The sequence below is a fragment of the Sciurus vulgaris genome (assembly GCF_902686455.1).
Source record: "Sciurus vulgaris genome assembly, chromosome: 7".
In the NCBI taxonomy this organism is placed as follows: domain Eukaryota; kingdom Metazoa; phylum Chordata; class Mammalia; order Rodentia; family Sciuridae; genus Sciurus; species Sciurus vulgaris.
Window position 1 is genome coordinate 119,202,914 of NC_136467.1, and position 24,473 is coordinate 119,227,386.

Genomic DNA, 24,473 nt, shown 5'->3' on the forward strand with positions numbered 1-24,473 from the left:
ATGAATTCAAGCCATTAACATTCAGGGTTATTATAGAGATATGATTTGGTTTCCCGGTCATTTGGTTCATTTTTTAAATTTTATTTATTTGTTTGACACAACTTGTTTCCTCCTTTATTTGACAATTCCTTTAGGATAATTCCTTCCTTTGCTGATTTGCTTCTTTGTTTTTCATCTCTTCCTCATGGAATATTTTGCTGAGAATGTTCTGTAATGCTGGCTTTCTTTTTGTAAATTCTTTTAGCTTTTGTTTATCATGGAAGGATTTTATTTCATCATCCAATTTGAAGGTAAGTTTTGCTGGGTATAAGATTCTTGGTTGGCATCCGTTTTCTTTCAGGGCTTGAAAAATGTTGTTCCAGGCCCTTCTAGCTTTTAGGGTCTGGATTGAAAAATCTGCTGATATCCGTGTTGGTTTCCCCCTGAATGTAATTTGGTTCTTTTCTCTCACAGCCTTTAAAATTCTATCTTTATTTTGTATGTTCGGTATTTTCATTATAATGTGCCTTGGTGTGGGTCTGTTGTAATTTTGTGTATTTGGAGTCCTATAAGCCTCTTGAACTTGATTTTCCATTTCATTCTTCAGATTTGGGAAATTTTCTGATATTATTTCATTGAATAGGTTGTTCATTCCTTTGGCTTGTTTCTCTAGGCCTTCCTCAATCCCAATAATTCTTAAATTTGGCCTTTTCATGATATCCCATAGTTCTTGTAGATTCTGTTCATGATTTCTTACCATCTTCTCTGTTTGTTCAACTTTGTTTTCAAGGTTAAATATTTTGTCTTCAATGTCTGAGGTTTTGTCTTCCAGATGTTCTATCCTATTGGATATGCTTTCTGTGGAGTTCTTAATTTGGTTTATTGTTTCCTTCATGTCAAGGATTTCTGTTTGTTTTTTTTTTTCAATATCTCTAACTCTTTATTGAAATGATCTTTTGCTTCCTGTATTTGCTTTTTTAACTGTCGATTGGTGCGATCAATCAGTGCTTGCATTTGCTCTTGCATCTCATCGTTTGCTTCTCTGATCATTTTAATTATGTACATTCTGAACTCCTTTTCTGTCATTTCTTCTGCCATGCTGTCACTGGGTTTTATTGATGTAACATCTAGATTTGTTTGCAGCATTTTCTTTCCTTGTTTTCTCATATTGTTCAGGTATCAGAGGACCGCTGAGATATTGCAGATTTCCTCTATTGACTTACAATGTCCCTGAAGATTTCTATATATATCCCCCCCTTAGCCTTCAGTAGGCTGAAGTCTTGGAGGAAGTTGATAATGCGGTGCTCCACAAGGAAGCTGCCTCTCTAGGAGTGCTGGCCTTCAGGTGGGGTATAATTCCTGCTAGTGGGCAGAGGTGCCTCCACTTGTTGACCAATGGTCATCCAAAGGGGACCTAGGCTGTGGGCTGAGGCAAGGCCTGTTTGGGCCTGAGTCTCTGGTTTTACCGTCCTTGTGGGGAAACCTCACCCAGCAGGGAAGACTCACCCGGTGGGGAGGTCTCGCTGGTCAGTTCCCTCCTAGAGGTTCCCCTCAATTTACAGCAACCGCCTGGGCTGGGCTGCCTTCCTCTGCAAAGTTCCCAGGGGCCCGGCCCTACCTCCTGGGCCTGGGAGCCTCACCCTTTGCAGATGACTCTCCTTAGGCTGCCTTTCCTCAGAGAATCTGCCCACAGGCCTGGAACCTTCGCTCCGCCCTAAGCCTGTCTCTGTGCAGCTCTTCCACCAAGACGCCTCCCAGATCCTGGGACCCTGCTCTGCACCTAATCGCCTGGCTATGCGGCCCCTCCTCTGAGCAGCCACCTGGGGCCCTGTACAATCGCTCTGAATCCCAGAGACCCGCCACACGCCTCTTCCTCCAGACAGCCGCCCAGTATTCCGGTGGGGTCACTAGGAGTCCAAGAAACTCACTGCGTGCCTCCACCTCCACCATACGGGCCATTGCCCGTAGCCCTGGGCAATCAATCACTCCGAGTCGAAGTGACCCTCCCCGTTCCTCCTTCTTCTCCAGATAACCCCCGGGGTGTTCAGGAGCGGTCGCTCTGAGTGGCTCTGAGTCCACGTGACCCGCAGCACGGGTCCTCTGGGCAACCGCCCGGAGCTCTGGTGCGGCCACTCAAGACCAAGCGTCCCACCATGCTTCTCCTCCAGGCAGCCCCCCTGTGTTCAGGAGCTGTCACTTTAAGTCCAAACAACTCACCACTCGCCTTCTCCTCTGAGCAGCCGCCTGGAGCACTATTGCAGTCACTGCGAGTCCAAAGGACCCGCCGCGCTCCTCCTCCTCCTCCTCCTACTCCTCTGGGCAGGCCCCGGGGTTCAGAAGTGGTCTGAGTCCAAACAGCTCGCCACGCAGCCCCTTCTCTGGCAACCGCCTGTAGCTCTGGTGTAGTCACCCCGAATCCAAGCGGCCGCGCTCCTCCTCCTCCTCGTCCTCAGGGCAGGCCCCGGGGTTCAGAAGCGTCGTTCTGAGTCCAAACAGCTCGCTGCGCAGCTTCTCCTCTGGCAACCGCCTGTAGCTCTGGTGCAGTCACTCCAAATCCAAGTGGCCACGCTCCTCCTCCTCCTCCTCAGGGCAGGCCCCGGTGTCCTGAGTCCACACAGCTCTCCTCGCCACTCTTCCCCTGGGCAGCCGCCGGAGCCCCAGTGGTTGCTCCGAGTCCCAGCGCTGTGCCGAGCGGCCTCCTTTACGGCGCTCCCAGCTGTCCGCGTTCACTGCTCCAGCGGGGGGAGGGGCGTCTCGCCGGCAGTTCTACTTCACAAAGTTTCCTGCGTTCTGGGACCACCGCCCCATCCGGGATGCCTCCCCAGGGGGTGAGAGTCACCCGGCTGCTTTGAGTTGGTCCCAAGCGTCTCAATATCTCCTCTTTTGAATCCTGAGTCCTGGAGCAACATGAAATGCAGCCACCCTCTAGGCCGCCATCTTGAAACCTCCATCATTGTTTCTTAATAGTGTCTAACAGTATCCTTAATATAATAGTCGCTCAATAAAATGCTAAGTAAATTGTTAAAAATATTGATTTAATGTTTTGGAACACCTATGATTTGCTACCTCCCATTTATTGAGCATTTAGTATGTGGCCGGGTCCCCCAGGTTAGGTAGTGTTATTTTCTCTTTTATATGAGGTAACTGAGGCTTTGAGAAGTTGAGGGAATAAATCAACACTAAATTGATCTTTCAGATGTCCCTGTGAAATTGATATTTCACACTTAGTCTGAATTAAGAGACAAATTTAGGCTGTAAAAGTTTTAAAGCATAAGTAATCATTCAATTATATTTATCTTATAAGTTGCTAACATTATCAGTTGTCTCTAGTATTGTCAAAGGATTTTGTAAAAAATAGGATCTTATACCGTTCAAATAGTAATTTTTTTCCTAACTTGTGGAATTTTGCTAGCCCTCCAATTAAAATAGAAGCCCAACAATTCAGCCTATTTGAGAATTAGGAGAGCCCAGTGATTAAAATCAACAGATTGTGCTACAACTCTCAACTCCCAATCCTCTCTCCCCACTGAAGAACCTCTTGTGTCAATAGTTTGAATACTTCCCTAGGAAACCTGCTCATAAATGGAAAAATTGGCTGATTCGACTTTCCTCACCTCCCCACCTCCTCCCTGCTGATAAGCTGTGAAGTGGCCTAATGACTAGGTCCAGAGGAGAAGAGAGCCTAGCAGAAAGCTTGAATAATGCACATGGAATCATCAGCCCCGTGTGATTGAGTTTTCTTTGGCATCTATCTTCTTTCAGAGTTAGGCGAGTGAAAGTTATTGAGGGATGCCCTGTTTCTCTAGGCACCAGGAAGAGCCCTGTTCTCAGTTTCTGCCAGGATCATCTGATGTAGCCATGTGGGCTGGAGAGCTTGTGCTTCTGACAGGGACTCCAGAAAAGAAGCTGGGAGAGCTCAGAATGACACAGTTCCCTTTTCTGCTGAGAGTCAAGCACAGAATGGCCTTTTAATGCCCTTGTCTGTTAGACTGTACATGATAGAGGCTGAAAAGCGTGTGTGTGGCAGCAGCGGCCCTGGAAGACCAGCGGGGTACTGAGTGGAATATGAATGCAGCCCAGCTTCAGTAGGTCCCAGGCGGGAAATGGTATTGGTGGCATCAGGTGAGCAGTTATCCTGGTTTGCCCAGGCTGAGCAGTGTCCTGGGATGTGAGACTTTCCCTGCTAAAACCAGGACAGTTACCAGCAAACCTGATGATTGGCCATCCTGTATGTTTAATGGAACTTTCCTGAGCTTAACAAAAAGGGCACAATTGGTCGAAACCGTTTCCTATTGTCTTTATTTCTGTCTGACTCATTGGGTGACTGAGGAAAACAAAAAATGCAGAATATTCTTGGACTTCCGGGCCCATGCAGTACAGTGAATGGACCCTTGTTGGATGCTCCCCTCCTGCCCCACCTGCAGCTTGCTCTTGCTTGTCTGGTTAGAGCCTTGGCGGCCTGCTCCCCATGCCCATGAGGTATTTCTTTGTTCTCCCCGTCTGCCCCACCCCCACCCCCTTTGCTGCTGCTGTAATAACTGCAAGGATTAAAGAGGATGTACAGTATGTACTTTCTCCTACTTTGGCACTCGCTTCCCATGGCTCTGCTTAGATGCAGCTGGCTGAGCTGGGGCATTAGGAAGCCTCCAGGGGACCCACAGCTGAATCTATCAGGTCCCCCACAGCAGCTGTTATCTGAAGTGACAGCAGCAAAGGAAGGGTGCAGTGCGGATGTGCAGGAAGAACACCAGACAAACCCGTCTCTGCTCCAGAGGGTCTAAATCACCCCATCTGCATGTGGAGCCTGGTGATTGTGCTGGAGAGAGCGGGAAGGGGAGGAGATGGTGTTTTTCCACACTTATCAAGATGAACAGAGCAGCCAATGCTGTCTGTGCAGCTGTTTCAGTGTGAGGATGAGCTGAATTATTTTATTTTCACTCAGTGGGAATTAACACATCCCCTTTTTCTTTTGGGGGAGAGAGAGACTGTGGCTAACAAAACCACTCAACAATTTGAATCTTTCTGCAGAATGGTGATAATTTATGGTACTGTCTGGACATATCCTTGTTCCAGCATTTAATTAGTGAAAAACAAGTCCAGAGATAAAATAGCTAAATCATCTGACATGATCATTTGAAGACCTGGTAGAAGGACTGGGACAAGGAAGAGGTGGGGAGAAAACATGATTTCAAGATAAGCAGGAAGAGAGAGTTGTAGCCCTCAGCCTGAAGATGGGGAGGGAAATGAGGAGAAATGATTGTTACGTCCTGTGTTACTGTCCTTGGTGCCACATCATTTTAGTGGTGATACCTTGGTGGTCACAGCAACTTGGAACACCCAAGGTCTCAGTTTTAGTGAATCCAGCAAAAATCCCTTCTTGGACCCTTGTCTTTACAGTAATAACCAACAGGATGGACATACTTGTACAGAATAGCTAAGGCCTCAGGTGATCATGGAGGGTTGACACAGATCGGTTCTTACTCCCTTCAGCATAAAACCCCATTAAAACGGAAGTAAGTAGATTGTCTTTTAGGCATGAACCCAAAAATACAAAGAAAATGGTAAGAGGAAGCTGTCCAGCAGATGAACAAGTGCCTAATGATTTAATTGGCTCAAGGGCCTTGAATCTAAGCTGTGGTCTCAAAGGCGTGGGAGCTCATGGTACCAGCCGCGTGAAGCTGTGTTGGTAAGGCGGACAGGAAGAGCTACCACGAGTGGAACCAGAGCTCTGCGCCTCTCCAGCTTCATAGAACCCCGATGGAAAACTAAAAATGGATTCTCTCCTGAGAATAAAATAGAGGTTCTCTAAACCAGGTACAGTTGAGAAAGGCCATACCATAGCAGGATTAAGTGGACATATGCTGAGATCCCCTCTCAGTAACACGCCCGTCCCCCCAAATAGTCCCGCCATGTTCACCACTTAGCTTCTAGGAGTCTAGTAGTCAGACTTGCTCCTTCCAGGCAGAGGTTCAGAGACACCTTCCTAAATAATCTCACCAGCCCAAGAGGGAAGAGCTAATGAATCTAGAAAGTAGGGTTTTCCTGACAGTTGACCTAGTTAGGTAACTCTATAGTAAAACTAAAAATCCAGAAGCCTCAGTAGAGTCTCAGAATTTCCTGTTCTATTTCCAGTTTCCTACTTCTCAACCTTCTTGAAAACCAGACATCTTCAGAAAACTAATACAAAACATACCAGGACAGAAAAAGATATGGGGAGATGAACACTTAAACAAATCCCCACTCTCTGTAGAGAAATTAAGGTACATATGGGAATCCTAGACCAATAAGAAGATGCATTAAAAAAGGAACATTTAGAGAATATGAAGTATAGTTAGAAACTTAAAATATTAAAACAAAGGCAGAAAACTCAATAGATAGCATAGACAATAAAGATGAGGAACTCTTCCAGGAAGTAGAACAGAATGACCCATTTATGGCATAGGAGAAGACATAACTACAGATCAAGACTTGGAGGCCCCAAAGTCCAAAACTGAGAGTTTCACAAAGAAAAATGAGAACAAATCCAGGGGAAGAAATGAATAGCAATAATTGAAGGAAATTTACCTACACTGAAATCTGTAGGTTTCTCGATGGCAGGGCCCCTCTGAATGCCCACCACATTAGAATAAAATAGATCCACACAAGGTATATCACCATGAAATTTTCTAACACTAGGGATGTAGAGAAAATCTACATGCTTCCAGAGTAGAATGTGGTTTAAAAAAGAAACAGAAAGCAGGTCACGAATCATAATGTCTTTTCAATAACAGTAGCTTGACAGGCAGGAGAATAGTACCAAGTTTTGAAGGAAAACTATTTTCAACTTAAAATTCTTATTCCCAGCCAAATTACCAATTGGGTCTGAAGGCATACTAGTGATATGTTCAAACAAACTCTTAAAATTCTCATCTTCCAGAAGCCATATTTCAGGAAGCTTTTGGTAGACGTATTCCACCAAAACGACAGAATGAACTAAGAAGGAAGGAAGCAGGACACAGGATGCGGGCTGGTAACCTGGAAGAGAGATCAGAGCAGTCCCTAGGATGATGGCAAAGGCAGAACTAGGCTGATAGCTCGGGTCAGGCTCAGAGGACACCTAGACTTGACTGACACTGGTCAAGAGGCTTGGGAAGATGTCCTTGAAAAGAAGAACTTTCTAGAAATGCCTGATGCATCAGAGTATCTTGAGGGGAGCATAGTCAGTTAAGGGAGATTTATAGGAGGTGAATTTGTGTTGAGCTCATATAGAATTAAGCAAAATCAAAATCAGCTATTCTTAATTCTAATAGGGAAAACAGTTGTGCAGAAAAAGAAAGTACTCCATGTGGTAGTTGGGAGTGACATCTACACATTCACAGTGCAAACACTGTCTCTTGATCCAACCGAAGTTACAATATAGTGTAAACTAGGTATGGACAGAGTACATATGAAGAGGGCGAAGATAACCCCGCATCTTCTGTCGTAGTAGATTGATCAGTGCAGCCTAAAATCAGGATCACCAAAAAATAGCATTGGAAGCATGTTAATTATAGATGTGAGATAAACCCTCAAATAGTAAGTTAAAACACGTAATGGTGGTACCTCTGGGGAGGGAAGGAAATGGCACATGGAAGGAGATTTTTCATAGTAAACCTTGTCAGTTATTTGACTTTTTAAACTATGTGCACTTGCAACTGTACTTTAAAAAATTGTAAAAGAATAAAAACAGTTCAGCTGGCTTTGTTTTGTTTTAATGAAGAGGCCAAGCCCTACAACAGTAGCAGTGACTATTAGTAATATAATAGACTCTTTCTTTTATTTTTAAAAAGATTCTATCTTAATAAGAATATACATGCTACTTGATGTCCATTACACTCATATGTTTTTCTTTTCTTGAATTTCTAAAACAAGTGTAAGGATTGACATTTTCTTTCTGATCACTGTCTTAGCACTAATGCTGCACCAGGAAATTCTAGGTCATGAATGACTGAACTCTCAAGAAGCTTTGGGAGGGAAAAGTTTTTTGCCAAAGTGCTCCACCTCCCAACCTGCTTGCTAATCCACCAAAAATATGGATTGGAGCAGGCTTCAAATTATGCTTCAGCAGCGCATAGGATTCTTGACACCAAGCGTGAATATGGGAAAGGTCTTTTAAAATGACTGAACCGACTGTAGTATTTGAATCTGTGGTGTCTGCTCAGCCCCTGCTGTAAGCAACAAATTCTGTAGACTACCAAATAGTGACTCTTGGAGCATGTTGCTGTTTTCTATTTTGTGTGTGTTAAAGTTCTAACTTATTGACACATTTTAGCAGCAAAATCTCTGATACTAGTAGTCCTGAAATTAGTTTGGTAATTCTTCATGCTATTTGGAAACTGGAGTACAGGCTTCCACAGTGAAATCAGTCATGCACTTCAACTTCAACAATCCCTGAAATGGTGCATTATACATATCTGTACCAATTTTGGCATCCAGGACAAAAGATACTTGTGTCTGACTCTCTCTCCTATTCATGTTTGTGTGTCCTGCTTTTTGGTAATGCACATTCTTCTCGAGTTTTCTGTAGTATTTCATCTGCTTCAACTTCTCTACCTCCTGTTGATAGCTTTCTATAGAATTATACTGATGCTTGAATTCCAAGCTAAGAAAATATGTGAATCTTTTTTTTTTCTTGTTTTCTCTTTTCTTCCCTTTCTTTCCTATTCTTTTCTCTAAATAGAGGTATAGAATTTCCCAACAGGGAAAGGAGGTTCCCTGAAATTTTCTGTGAGCTTTGAAGAGTCTAGGGATGGTAGGTGGGACTTGGATGAGCTGGGCTTGTTTCCCCCAAGTACACCTGAGGTAGTTGTCTGAGGAGCTATTGCCTAGAACATGGGTTTCTTTATATAGTTGTTAAGAACACACAGGCTTCTAGGAAACCTTTAGCCTGATGATGAATTTGTTTGACTGCTATATGTAACATTGTGTGTTGATGTAATATACAGACAGTGTCTGAACCTATGTTACAGTGTGTTGTATGAGCTGTGGAGTTTGGGTTTTCCATGGAGGAAGCCCTGGGCACAAAGGCGGCATAGGAGATGTGTTCAGAGCCATTAGCGTTTGTTTTAATTCCAGTGCTAGTTTCTCAGGAGTCTGAAGTGAAGATTTTTGATTTCCTCACTCCCTGTGCTCTCTTTATTATTCTTAGTTTTGACAATTAGTTTTCACTTCTGGTTTTCAAGCCATTTTGGCAATTCTTATTTCTTAGGGCGATCAATGTGTATATTCTCAGATTTGCTTCCTGGAAGAGATGCAAATTCTTTTGCTTCTATATTCCTTCCTTCCTTCTCTATTTAATCCTGTATTCAAAAGGAAAGAAGAAAATGATTCCTCCAGCCCTTAAAATGTTGCAGGGACTGGGGTTGTGGCTCAGAGGAGAGCACTTGCCCAGTATGTGTGAGGCACTGGGTTTGATCCTCAGCACCACATAAAAATAAATAAATAAAATAGAGGTATTGTGTCCATCTACAACAACAACAAAAAAAATTTTTTTAAAAACTTTCTTTAAAAAAAAATGTTGTTGCAATAAATGGCATATATCATAGTCTTAAGTTAAAGAAAAGAGAAACTTCCCTTACCACCATGATCCCAAAGCAAGAATGTTATAGGTCACAGTCACTAAATGAGTTCTTACAGATTCATAAGGAAACTAACAAATTTAATTTTCTTCCGCATTTTCTCTAGTGCACAGTTCCATTAGACTCATTTGTCTACATTCATGGAAATGCGCAGCCTATTGGATAAGCTGGAAGAGATAATGCAACCGTTTTAAAGATAAAACTAGTGAAATTCTCTCCCCCGCCCCCAGCATCTTGGACTAGGGGAAAAAGTTAATGAAAAAATGCAAATGTTGAACTTTTGGTAATTTAGTTCTGTTTCTTAAAATATACTTTGTGTTCGTTTCAAATGTTTTATTGAGTAATAAAATTGATTAACATTATTCCCACATAGGAATTTGTTCACATTAGCACATAACAGAGACAGAAGAGGGACTGGTTTATTTATATTTCTCTCTCTGTCTCTGTCTGTCTCCCTCTCCCCACCCCACTCCCCTCCTCCTTTTTTCCCTCCTCCTTCTTTCCCTTATTCATTTTTCATTTTATATACACCACTGCCCATTTTCTCTTTATAATAACCTTGAAAATTACAATCTGAATAAAACAAAGATGAAAAGCAAACTAAACCATGAAATACATATTTCTTCCCACAAAATTCAAATCGGTTCCCTTTTTAGATCATAAGAAGCCTATGTAATTAGAATTTTTTACTATACCCTGCTAAATACCCATGATAAGTGTACTGTGTCCATACCTCAGACTCATTTCCATTATAGCCATGCTTTTCCCAGGGCTAGGTGTGCCTTCCTATCTGACCTGTCTTTTATTTTGGCAGGTAAAGGTTTTATAACTGTCTGTACTCCCTATTGATGAGGTTTGCTTATGAAGTATGGATCACCTACTAAATAGTAGATAATTTCTAATTTTTTAATTTGTTGTTTGTCTCCTAATAGTAAACGTAAATTCCATAGAGAGGAATTTGTCTCTATTGTTCATTCCTATATCCCAGACCCAGTACCAGCAGATGACACATAGTAAATGTTCATTTAATATTTGTTGAATGAGTCATTGATCGTGGGGGTCATGGGGAGAAGGGGATTAGCTCTCCTTAGCCACATTTATATTGTTTTGGTCTTTGAGTAGGGAGTTCCCAGGGAGGCCTTTTGAAGTTCATACTGCTAGATTCAGGGCTTTAAGATTAAGCTACCATAAGTGAATTGGTAATAAGCTCTGCTGTCTTCTCTACCACTATTACCAATGTGGAGCCTGAGGCTGAGAGGAATAAAGGAGCTTACCTCAAATTTTATATCTGAGGCTAATATTACAAAGCTCTGACTAGAACCCATGTCTTTCTCAGGACTTTCTGTCCAAAGTCAAATAGTTTGACATGGTTTAGTCCCACCTTCCAAACTGCACTGTAAATTTCAGATCCAGGTTTATGCCCTGTCTATTCTGGCTTGCTCCTCATAGGAATGAGCAGAATTTCTTGTACCTAATAGACATTTAGTGAATCTTGATTAATAATAGATTTACCTAGTATACCTTTAAGGGCTACTGACTGGTTAATGTAAAATCAGAAAATTTTAATGAATTGAATAAATGTTAGCACTTATGTCATTGTCATATGATTTCTATAAATTACTGTAATTAAGTTGTTTTATGATATTAACTCCAAATGTAATTTTATAAGTCAAAGGCATATTATAACAGTTAGATTTTGATTATTTGGAGGATGGGAGCAGTATAAACCTACCATTCGAAATTCATGTTTTCCCCAATAAAAACAACAAATATTTATCTCTAGTGTTGGAGTGACTTTCTGTTTTGAGAAGCACTGAGTTATGATGTATTAGTAATTATTCTTACCTATCTTAGTCCCTCCATACTCTTGATTCTATATAGCATCAATTTTCCCTGGAAACAAGATGACTTCTTGTTTCATTTGCCCTTCAGGTTGAGTAGTGCAGGTGCTGAAACAAGATTGCTCCCTCTGCAGGGCTGATGGCCAGACAGCAGCGGTCAGGGCTGCTCTCTGAGACAGCAGCCTCTGCTTAGGCTAACTGTACCCAGTGTTTAACCTTTCCATAATTCTTCCTCTCCCAAATAAGCAAATGCTGCAGGGGCCCTTTGCAGAAGTCAGTAGAGGAGAATCTATAGCTCCACAGATCAGCCAGAGGGAAGGTTTCTAAGAGCAACAAATCTTTTCTGTTGCAACATGCTTTTTCTAGAAGCTTTTTGTCATTCTGGCAGCAAACTGTTTTCCACTTGCTGCCTTAGCAACAAGAGCTGAAGTCACTCCCCCTCTAGTCTGTGGTTTGATTATAAGAGCACTAACATTATACCCAGAACTAGAAGAAAATACCATACTGGAGAAACCTGCTGGCATTACCTGCTTCTTGGCTTAGAGAATTATTTATGTACATTCTCAGTATCTCTTTGAAGGCAAAGGTCAAATAGAAGGACTTGGAAATGGTGACTCCAAACCCCAGGCGATCCCCAATCTCTAGTAAATGCTGTACTCTGGCCACAGCAAAGAATGTTTTTTTTTTCTCTCAGCGTTCTCCATGGCTACTTGAGGAAAGGACCAAAATGTTAAGGGTCCCTCCTTATGCACTAGTCTGAGGCTAACTCGTTTCCAGTATTCTTTACTTAACCCAAGAATATAAAGTTCAATTGGAGAATAAAACTTTGTTTACCGAAGAACAGAATTCTGATGGATTTTGACTTTAGTTGATCCCTTGAGAGCTCATTTAAATATTTCTAACCAAATTCAATTTTATCTTGTAAGAGAACATGCCCAGTACAGAATAGTACATAACTGAAGTAAAGGTCAAGGATTAGCTGTAACCACGGATGGGCTTGTGGTCCACCAGAATGAGACTAGAGAATACCAGGGACTTAAGGTGGGAGTGTCCTAGTTGCTGTTTTTCTCTTCTCTCTTTACTATGTTAACAATTTATTGTGTTTGACTTAGACTTTAACTGTAGTGGCATTCTGACAATAAATAATGGAAAGATAAATGTAATATTGGAATTTATACCTTTTCAAAACAGATAGGGAATGCATTGAAATCTCCAAAGCAAAATTTTGGTGTCTCTCTGTAAGGTAATGCCATTTTTGGATGGATGGATTTCAGCATGGATGAAAAAAGGGTTAACTGCCGGAGGATGCTGCTGGCTATAAATCAATTAATTACCCATAAACTTACTAATCAATAAACACACAAGAGTCAATACTCTTTTCAAATGGGAGGGGGCATGACGGATAGGGCCATACCAGATCTGGCCTCTAACAAGATGGGGTAACCCACTTCTCCTTTATTTTATAGTCACACAGGTAAAGGGGGCCAAGACCGAGAGGGACTTCTTCTGTGATGAACAGGATGGGGTGGAGTTAGGGGAACCATTTGCTCAGGGAAAGTAGCATATCGCCCGAGGGTGAACCACTCCCACACAGAGCCACCTACTTCCCCGTGGTCTAGAACAGTCTCTTATGGCTTCCAGTTCCAGCGAGTCAGGCCTCTGTGTCCCATGGCTCAACCACATCTGAATCTGCAAGATTTAGATGGCTCCTAACTTCCAGGGTTTGCACCCAAAAGAGTCCCTTCAGTGGGTGTGGGTAGCTGGGCCATGTGGCCCTGATCAGTCTCCCTGGACTTTACCTTCTCTGCCAAGGAGGGAAGCTTAGGGAGGTGAGCAATGGGTTTCAAATTCTAAGCCTAAATATGGGCAAAAGATTCTTCCCTTGCTTCCTCATGCAAAGCTGAGACTATTTATTTATTTATTTAAGACTAGGGGATCAAAGCAGAAACTACCATGGAGTCAGGAAATCTACATTCTGAATGTCACTTGCTTCCATGGCCCATAATGCCAATACTGTGGGGCCCTTAGAGGAGGGACAAGACCCCACCTGCACTGGTGAAGTCTGCTCCTTGACCTGCATCTTTATGGATGTGCCACTTTAGTATCCACAATCAGGAGTGCAGTGAAATCTCCAAAGCATGAAGTCTCCAGGTCACTGTGATGTCCCTTTGAAAGGAAATGCTATTTTTTTTTTTTTAATTTATAAGTGAAAGTTCCTAACGACCAGTGTTTGGAAGTTACTCTTCTAGATAACCAGTTTACTCAAAGTCCAAATCTAGAAATTCTGCATCTAATAATCTACTCTTTGAATTTCCTCACGTAAGTACCCTATGAAGTTTCTATTATTTACCTCTTTTTATAGAGAAGGAAACTGAAGTTCAAGAAGGTTTTAAAAACATTCATTTTTCCCCTGACACTCCTAATTAAGTGATAGTACTGGGCTGCAAATCTCTTCTGTTGGACCCTAAAGTGCATGCCATTTCAAAACTCTATAGCACCCTTCAGTTTTGGCGTGCTGTCCTTGGAGGGCTTAGGCTTCATTTTATTAAAGACAATCTCTTTCACCCTCAGCCTCACAGCTCCAAGAGATGTCGGTATTGAAACATCCTGTTCTGAACTGTGTTCTGGATCTAGGCTCTGTCAGCCACTTGAAGACAGCTAACATAGGGAAGGGAGGAGAGTGTTAGAAACAGACTGTTACACTGGGCTCCTGTGGACAGCACTCGTCCTCCTCAGAACCGGCCAATCTGTTTCCTCTCTGCCTTCCCCAGCACCATTTAAGTTTTAATTATCTTCCAACTGTCTGCGCTGCTGTTGGGGACCTCAGAGAGAACAAAGGATACCTGTTTTAGTTTTCAACAGAACTCCTCTCTACACACTGATGAAGTCACTAGCTGCCACTGTCCTTATTACCGTGTTAAATCTGAGACTGCACTGGAGAGATGGAGCTGAAAAGGAAAACAAGGAAACCATCAGCTTTACCTGTTTGTTATTCAGGATTTCTTGTGACAGATAAAATGTGGTACCTACTTCTGTTTAGGTGTTATGACCAAGTTTTGCTTGTTTCTCAAAAAAAGTAGAGACCTCTCTCCCATCCGTAGTCTTCAGGTTTCCAGTGACTCAAATAATAACTTCTCTTCAACCTTTGGAATGCTCTGTTCTGAGTCCCGTTAAGGAAATATGCTCACAATCAAGGATCGTGCCTGTACTGCCCACCTGATCCCATCATTCCCCAGGATTCAGGGCACTTCACCATACTGGACAAGGCCTCTGCAGGCTTAATGTAGAGCTCCAGGCTGCCTCCGCCAGTCTCTGAAGTTAGGCCATTAGTTGAAGCAGTTTGCCATTTCTAGTCTAGAACTTGAGTATAGAACAAGGTCCAATGTATTTACAACTTCTTCCTTGAGAGAAAGGAGCACGGCTGACTGCATGTATCTCCCTGATTGCTACCTGCCTGCCTCCCCTTTCTCCTTGCTTCCTACCTGGGGATGGAACCCAGGGCTTTGCACATGCTAGGCAGTACTCTCCCACCAAGCTGTATCCCCAGCCCCTGGAGCATGACTTTCTTTTAACTTTACCATTTTTTAAATGCGTATTTGTGTAAGACTATGCCATTTTTATAAATTATGCTGTAATTTTATAGAGACTTAGAAAGTATTGTAGAACTAGAATAATTAAACTTGTTATGAGCATTACATATAGCAGGCTAATCAAGAAGTGTGATGTACAGTGGTGAATTGCTAATTTGACCTTAGAATTATGCAGCGGGGATAACATTATCTTCATTTATAGAACTTTTTATCTGGAGGCATCTCTCAGTGCTTTTCCAACCATATGTATTATTTTGTTTATTATCACAAACACTATCATTAAGGCTGTAAATGCATTCCACTACCACTTTTTATTTTCAATTACTTCCAACTGTGGGAGTGGAGGTGGTGAGGCAGGGGATGGTTGCACATTCCTTCCCATTCCGGACATTTGCACCATGCTAAAATTTGGGGAATGACTGTTAACTAAACTTGGAAAGCCTGATTCCATAAAATGTTTTTTAAAAGAAAGAAAGGAAAGGAGGGAGCTTTATAGCATTCCCTTAGGTCCGCCTGGACTATCTTTGACCTTAAGAACATCAAGGAGGGAAAGGCCCTGCTCTTCACTGTTCACCACTTCCTGGCTCTCTACTGTGCATGGTAGGAGAACTGTCTCTCCTGGGGAGGAGGCCCCACCTAGGGAAGAGGAAAAATGATCTGATCCATTTCCATACACAAAACCACATTCCCTGCAAAGTCGCAGACAGAAGCACTCAGGCTATTAGGGCCTGTGCGGTTGAAAATGCTTTGCTAGTTGAGTTCCTGTGGGTTTAAGGATATGGACAAAATTAGATTCAGGCCAAGGGTGCCAGATTTAACACACCCCTTCCCTTCCAAAAAGCAACCCAGGAGATCATCGCTGCCAGTAGTAAAAGCCTCCACAATCTATACTACTCGAACCACTAAGAACTTATTTTAAATGAACTCACCTACCAAACCTAGTAAAATCAACACCTTCTATCTCCCTTAAGGACTGAAGAGCAGAGATCAGGGACAGCCTCCTGCTTAACCAGAGACCTCTGATTCTTGGTGCAGGAAGAGCAGTGACTCCTTACAGTGAGTCTGAGCATACTGAATAGCTAGTTCAGGAGATAACATTAATATTGGTTATGAAGATGAGTGATCAGCTTGTGTCAAGGAGCAGATGGCTAAATGAGGTGCATAGGGAATGCCCCAAGATTCAGGCTTGAAGAAATAGGAGGGAAAATAGCCCATGATACAAAAACCCTAAATATAGTCTTCTTAATGTGAACTTTAAAAATCAGCTTTTACATTATACAGTTAACTTGGAGTGATGAGAAATGTAAGAAAATTACCAAATTAGTGAACAGCGATTAACTCAGAAGTAAAATTTTATCTTCTAAATCGAAGGTTGTTTTATGCACACAGGGAGGAAATTACTAAAACCTTGCCCAGTCTGTCATATCCTAATTGAAATCTGTTCCTTTAATATGCCCTATCCTTCAGAGTGCATCATTTCTAATTTGGGAGAGCATTATCAGTTAATCTAGTTATTTTTCCTGGTTCTTCCTTTGAATTCCAGTAAGACAGTGTGTGCACATTCCTTGTGGAATTGTGTGACACTCAGAAGAGTTTGTCTGTTCATTAACCTGTGAACTATCGGTCCCTTTAGAGAGTGAAGGGAACAAGTTGCTCCGAGGTTAATGCTTGTTTGTCGGAGGTGAAGCCTCCTGGGAGATGGAGAAGGGTGAACAGGCCAAGATGCTCAAGACCTGCCCAGTGAAACTCTGCACCATGTGCAGATGCCAGAGCTGTGTGGCCAGGAGGGAGGCTGCAGAGCAGGCTGGGCCACCTCTGCTGATCACTTCCCCTGGTCAGGAGAACGCTTCCCAGCAGTTAGCGGGGTGGGGGGCTGGCGTAAGTATATGGGGTTAACTTCCTACTAACACTTAGGAGTAGTACTAAAATGAGACACTGGGAAGGGTTTTCAGTAGTTTATTTGAATTTTTCCTTTTAAAAAGGAAAGCAATATTGATTTCATGCATTTGTCTCCAATGGATGAAATCTTCGATTGAGTTGGAAGGCATTTGATTTTGACTGTATTTGTGCACATGTACACAGATACATTCCTAAGCTGAGGCGAGGCAGAAGCTATTTGCTATTCTCCTGTGTGTTTCATGGACATATACTAGTACTAACATCCAAGACTTGACCTGAACAGTACCTGGCATGATTTTCTAGGTAAATCTAAGTTTTACTTAATTCTCTGGGAAGTGACACCACCTTGATTTTGCTATAATAATTCTAGGGTTACTTAGGGCCAGCTGAGAAGGAAATTCCGGATCTGAAGCCAAGTTCAAAATCTCTTTTAGTCCATATCCTGGTACACTATATGTTTAAATAGAGGACCTTATCCTGTTATCCTTGATTATGATGGAGCTCAATTTCAACAGATTTTCTTTTCTTTTTACCCTCAGGTATATTCGAATAGTTGGGACTCACAATACAGTGAACAAGATCTTTCACATTGTGGCTTTTGAATGTATGTTTACAAACAAAATCTTCACTCTGGAGAAGGGGCTGATAGGTAAGTATTATAATACTTTTTTTATATGTATACTTAGATTTTTTTTATTCCATTAACTCATCATAAGGGCTCTGGCTGAGTGACAAGGGATGACTTACATTTTTAGAAGTAGTTGAAATAGTAATTCCAGTAAACTTAAAGGGAAAGAATATAAATATTGTGCTAGTAGCTAAGAATTAAAAGTAGTGATTCATTCAGAATTGCAATGTGGAGAATGCTCTTGACAGCCAGGCAAAGGTTTTCATACCAAAGGCTTTTCTATATTTAATGGTAGTTGAGATTGGGAAGGAAGTCTGTCTGATATTGATCGAATGCTTATACTTTCAGTGCCTAAGATGGTATGTTGGCTTTTGATTTGATATGAATTGTGTACTCAGCTGTGGGAATAGCTTCTTTTCACAAATGTGTCAGGCCATATTTGCCCTGCTTAGCCAAGTTCACCTCAAGAAGGTACCTACCTATAATTTAAATAAGACCAGAGTGATCAAACAGTCATTGCGAAACTCAAGTTATTGGGTGGGAAATACTGCCTAACTGATCTTTTGAAAGGTATTTTGAATTTTGGATTAGTTGTTTGCTTGTTTTCTGATGTGTTTGACTTTGGTTCTGCTTTAGGTAGTACTTAGCTGGGCATTGTGTACAGTCCATCCTGGGGTGATGGATCACCGTGTATCTTGAGTGGCTTTTCTCATCAGACTACCTGTTCCTCTTCTCTTTTTCTCATACTCACATGTCTTCACTCCCTTCCTGCAATGATCATAGTTAAACTAATGAGAGCTTTGAAAATTTGTCTTTACTCCATATGTTCAGGGGTAGGGGGTTAAGATGCTCTTGCCTTGCAGTACCCAAAATAGAATTCTATGTCTTTTCAAAGGAACTTGGTTCGCTACACCTTCTCAAGCCCTGTCCATGTTGGGACACATATCCATATTGATACATGTCCTGAAAACTTGGTTATGACTAGAATGGGAAAGGTGAGTGTAACTCAAAAATGTTTACCAACTCTCTGAATGGTCACAGCCTAAATTTTCCTAACACCTGTTGTGTCCTATTAATCCTTTACTTATGGGAATTTGGGAGAGTAATATTAGTGAAGTAGCAGGAGTGGAAAATTTTCCAATATGTAGAGACCTTTTAGAGTTCAATCAAAATTATTGTTTTAGTTTTGACTTTGTTATGGGTACAACTTCTAATATTAAATATCAAAGTTAATTTCTATGAATTTTAAGCAATTTGAACGTTAACAATATTTAAGCATTACCTGGTGTTAACTGTTTTTAACCCTGTAGGCTGTATAGGTTTAGGAGAGAACCCTCCTTTTCCTCCTCCTCACCCAGGTTCTTCTGTAGACTGTAGGCCTCACTGTGTGTATGACTGTGCAGCCAGAGAGTCCTCACTAACCAAGGTCCTGCTTATTCTCAGTATGGGTAGCATTGGGCTACTTGATTTAGCCCCACGTGCTACATTTTTGAAATGCCCCTTTGGAGGTGCCTTCTTGGAGGACACAGTAATTATCAAAGAAACAGGCCCATCTGATATGAGAGGCCATCACAGAATGAAACTCAGTCTGAATTACAGTAAGGGATGCTGTTGTTGGTGTGAGTGTTTTGTGCTCGCCAAACCACTTGGCACTTTCAGAAGCAGTCCCAGGCACGTCAGGCGATGAAAGAAGATTGCAAAGATGCAAGAAGTGTTTTTGGTGTCTGATTGAACACTTTTCTTTGAGCACTTTTCTGTGATGGTCACAAGTTTGACTACAAAGAGCACTGCAATCATCCTGTCATTGTCCCTCAACCAAATGGGAGCAGTGGTGCAGGCAGGCAGCAATATGTGTACACTTGCCAGCAGATGGCCTGCAGTGGGAGCCCCTCTGGCCCTACTTGGGACATCTTCACAGCTCAGAACTGCCTGCGCTGGGCAGGCAGGGAGGTGGCGTGACTGTGAAGGAGTACGGGGGGGGGGGATCTCATTATCCTCTGTCTGACATTGCAGCTTTTCTTCGCTTAGAGAGGTGTTTGAAATAGTAATGGCCAGCTTTCCATGCTGATTATCTCAGGTCCTTTTTAGCAACCCACAGGCCTCAGCCAGCTACCTTGGAGGAACCTCCCAGAAAGGAGTGGTCCTCTAGTGTGAACACAGGTGTGTCAGATTCACCAGGAGTTTTCTTTTTCATTTTATTTATTTATTTATTCATTGCTTCCCTGTGTTGCCCAGGCTGGCCTCCAGCTGCTAGGCTCAAGCATTCCTCCTGCCTCAGCCTCCCAAGTAGCTGGGAATGTAGGCATGCATTGCCACATCCAGCTCAGAGTTGTTTTTAAATCATAAATTGCTGCTTCTTATACCTTCCTGTCCTGTGAAGTATGCTGTCAACCTCTGAGAATCACTGATATCAATCCCAGATTTTCATGGCAGGAAAAAAAAATTAGTAAAACTAAAATAATATCATGAATAACTAATATAGTATCAAAACCTACTTTTATGTTTCTAAATTCAGAACTTCCTTCTTTTACAGTTCCTAGTCTTCCTTTCATAATCTGATAAGCTCCTCTAATCATTTTAGTATAGGCCTTAAAAAATGACTGTAAAAATATTTGTATTTTTTATCTTTTGTAATGTTACTGCCTAAGATGCATAGCAATGCCAGAAAATAATACAAGTAAAAATAACTGCATTAGTTGCCAGGTGTGGTGGTGCATGCCTATAATCCCAGTGGCTTGGGAGGCTGAGGCAGGATTGCAGGTTCAAAGCCAGCCTCAGCAACTTAGCGAGGCTGTAAGCAACCTAGTGAGACACTTTCTCAAAATAAATAAACAAACAAACTAACTAACTAATAAATAAATAGGGCTGTGAATGTGACTCAGTGGTTAAGTGCCCTAGGTTCAATTCCTGGCACACCACCCGACCCCCCCAAAAAAAAAAAAAAAAAAAGCAAAACAAAAACTGCACCAGCTGCATGACATTTTAGTCTTCTTTTCCCACCAAAGAGTTTCTTTCCTGTTTTTGATGATAGCATGTCTCTCCTCAATGCTAATTTACTTGCAAAGATTCATGGGAAAGCTTTGAGGTTCTCCAGGGTCTTATCCTTGGGAATGTCCCCAGCTCTCCCACATTGATCTTACCTGCTGCCACCACAACCTCTTCTCATTCTGTAACTGCTTCTGGATCTTGCTGGGATGTATTCTGTTTGGGGAGAACAGGCCTGTGATGACTGCTCCTCTGTTAGGAGGCATTTGTAGGAAACCCTATGCTATCTTATCAGTGAGGCATGGAAGAAAAATTAGAATTGGCTACTATTTTATAAGTTTTCTGCCCCACAATGTGTTTGCCTTGTGGTTTAGTCAGCTTTCTATCACTATGCCCCAAAGATCTGACAAGAACAATTAGAGGAAGAAAAGTTTATTTGGTTCAGGGTTTCAGAGGTTCAGTCTGTGGTCGACTGACTCTATCTCTGGGCCTGAAGTGATGCAGAATATCATGGTGGATGGTGAAGGAAAGCAGCTCAGAACGTGGCAGCCTTGAAGCAAAGAGAGCTCTGCCCACCAGGGACAAAATATAAATTCCAAAGTCATACACCTCCAGTGACATACTTCCTTCAGTCACTACCTACCTTCCTACAGTTACCACCCAGTTAATCCATTTGTGAATTAATCTACTGATTATTTCACATTTGTCATAATCTAATCATTTCCTCTCTGAATGTTCTTGCATTTTGTTTTACACAAGATTTTGGGAGACACATCATATTGAAACCATAACATTCCACCCTTGGTCCCCAAAAGTTCATGCCCATTTCACAATGCAAAATAAATTTAGTTCATTTTCAATAGTTTCAATAGTCTTAATAATTCCAGCATTACCCTGGAATTATTTAGGCCATCACCTTAAATTCAGTCTCCTGAGATTCAAAACAAACTCTCAGTGTGAACTGCTATAAAAATCAAAATTAAGTTAATTATATCCACTATAATGGCACACAGTAAATATTTCCATTCCACGAGGGAGAAATATTGACATATAAAGAAGGAATGGGATAAAAGCAAGTCTGAAATCCAGCCGGGCAAACAAGTTCTGTAGCTCCATGTCCAGCATTTGGGGCACATGACATCATGATGTCCTCTCTGGAGGGCTTGTATAGCTCATTGCTTGCTGGTTGCAGTCCACGTGGTCTCTCTGTTGGCTTGTCTGCTCAATTCCTGAAGCTTTCCTCAGCAGACCCTCCACTTTACTGGTATCTCTTAATCTCAGGGGTCTCCAATGCAACTTTTGCTTCCTTCTTACTTCTTCACTCATCACTCTCTCAGTGGCAGCCCATAGGGACTTCAAACCTCTTGGATTTTGTCTGGCCTCTTAGGCCTTCCTTTGAAATCACAGTGGAAGCCTCCCCCTAACTTCAGCATCCTGCAATCTTGTAGAACCAATATCACATGGTTGAAGCCAAGGTCTGCCACCATCTTCAGCAGTAACCAAGCTTCCTGGCACCACAAATGCAGTAGCCTCTGAGTTACTGTGCAGCTGAGCATGGTGAAAGAACTTCCTAGACTGCCCTGTGCAAGCAGGGTGCCCAGTGTTCTTTTATGAAAAAAAATTTTCACTTTACACCCTTGATCCTGAGGTGGGTGTGGTCTTGGCAATTCCTGAGATGCCCTCGAGCCATATTTCATATTGCCTCTGGGTAAAGTACTCGGTGAATCTGCAGTGGCTATAATCTGTTTAACAACCATACCTTCATTAGCCCAGTTTTACTTGCACTTTTCCAGATAAACTGTAAGCTTTTTAAATCTTTTTGCTGTTTTCTGCTTCTGATTATCACAGTAAATTTGGCTCACATATACCAGTAATATCCATGCTGCCACCTGAGTGCTGTGCTGCCTTTAAATTTCCTCTGCCACATTAATTAGGCCATCACCTTAAATTCAGCCTCTCAGTAAGTCTTAGGACATGAGCAAAATGTAGACAACTTTTTTTTTTTTTTTTGCCAGAATGTAATACAAGTAGCTTCTATTCCAATTTCCCATGAAATTGTGGGAGAAATTGAGTGATCTTTTTCTCTTCTGAAACCTTACAAGCCCAGTCTTTACTGTCCACAGACCTATTGGCATTCGGGTCTTCTGAGCTAGCTCCGGAATTGACCATTAAACTTGACTTACAACATTTTAAAACTTTTCCAGCTTGCATCTCTAAACTTTTCAAAATTCCTCCCCCAAACCCCAAACTCTAGAACCATATGGTTAGGTTAGTAACAGGAACAACCCCACTTCTCAGTACCAGTTTCTGTTTTAGTCAGTTTTTTTGTCTTTGTGACCAAATCTTCCTTTTCATTGCATCTTGCCTTTACATTCACATAGAAAGAATAGTCCCTATTACCTGTCTTCAAGAACTGTCAACTAACAGCCAACCTAATTTAACTGTGACTTCCTCCCCCATCAGATTATTTTAAAGCCAATCCCCAGACATCTTATTATTTTCATCCATAAATATTTCATTATATATCTCTAAAAGTAAGGCCACCTTTTTGTAGCCATAATCATAACACTAGCATAGTTTCCCAAAATTGAACAGTAATTCCTTAAAAGCATTAAATATTCTGTTAGTGATGAAATTTTCCTAATTGTTTCAAAATCTGGAGTGAGAGTATGTTTTATGAGTTGTTAAAATCAGAATTCAGGAAAAAAAAAATAAGCAGGGCTGGGGATGTAGTTCAGTGGTTGAGTGCTTTCCTAGCCATATGCAAGACCCTGGGATTGATCTCTAGTGACACAAATAAATTCAGATAAGGTTCACCTTATGCCAATAGCTGTTATGACTTAAATATCTTTAAATCTATAGGTTCCCTTCCATTTATCTTGTCTCTTGTCTGTCTTTCTCTTCCACCCCTCCCCATTAAAATTTGTTGAAGAAATTAGATATGTCCTATAGTTTCTGACAGCCTTGATTTTGGTCACGGAATCCCTATGGTAATGTTAAGCATGTTATTTTTCATTTTCTTACTTTTTTTTTGTACCAGGGAATGAACCCTAGGGTGTTTAACAGAGCCACATCCCCATCCCTTTTCATATTTTATTTTGAGACAGGGTCTCGCCAAGTTGCTTGGGACCTTACCAAGTCGCTGAGGCTGACTTTGAACTTGGTGATCCTCTACCTCAGCCTCCCAAACCATTGGGTTTACAGGCATGCACCACCATGCCCAGCCATTGCATTTTTTAGAACTTAGTCAGATTCAACTATTATTATTATTGTCATTGTTTTGTTGTTATTATTATTATTAGATAGTACTGTTCCATAAGTAGTGTTAAGTGTGTCTATCAAGAAGCACAAAAAAGCTCTGGTGTCTTTCTCTTTAAGATGTTCACACCCATTGACAATTATTTCCTAGATCCATTATTTCATAAATTTGGTATTGCAAAATAATTACAGTCCAATTCTGTCATTCCTTCTTCATGTAGTAGCTAGAAAGATAATACTTCCCTGAAGACTTGCTTGGTAATCCTAAAATGCAGTTTACACAAGGAAAGAAGTCTAAATGTTCTATTTTTTCCTTTTATTTACCATTTATTAAAATGAAGAAGTGTTTCCTAGCATTCTCAAAAGATAACCAAAGAGCTTTGTTGTGAGAATTATTAGAAGGTAGTGGGTACATATCATTTTGAATTTATGGAATTAAACACATTTGGCATCTGCTAATCAGTTGCAGTTATTATTATTGATCTTTAAATTGTTCTTTAGCCTCTTTGAATTTGTTCTGGAGCCCTTTTAACCCAACTTCAATAGTCCTCAATTGTTCTTTGATTTCTGGCATGACCAGATGTCCCAGGTTCATCTTGTACATTTTGCCCTTGATCTGGAATCAGCCATTTCTTCAAGACACCCTGGTTCTGTTGAGTGTGAAATGATATTTGGAAACCTCAGTATAGGCACAGTA

The 24,473-nt window shown here is 41.5% G+C and overlaps 1 protein-coding gene across 1 annotated transcript in view; it reads left to right on the forward strand.

The window, feature by feature from the left end:
* BTBD9 (BTB domain containing 9) overlaps positions 1–24,473 on the forward strand; it is a 447,416-nt gene that overhangs the window by 291,152 nt on the left and 131,791 nt on the right. Inside the window, 1 exon segment of the mRNA XM_079148343.1 lies at positions 17,445–17,554. Coding sequence (XP_079004469.1) covers positions 17,445–17,554 — 110 coding nt within the window.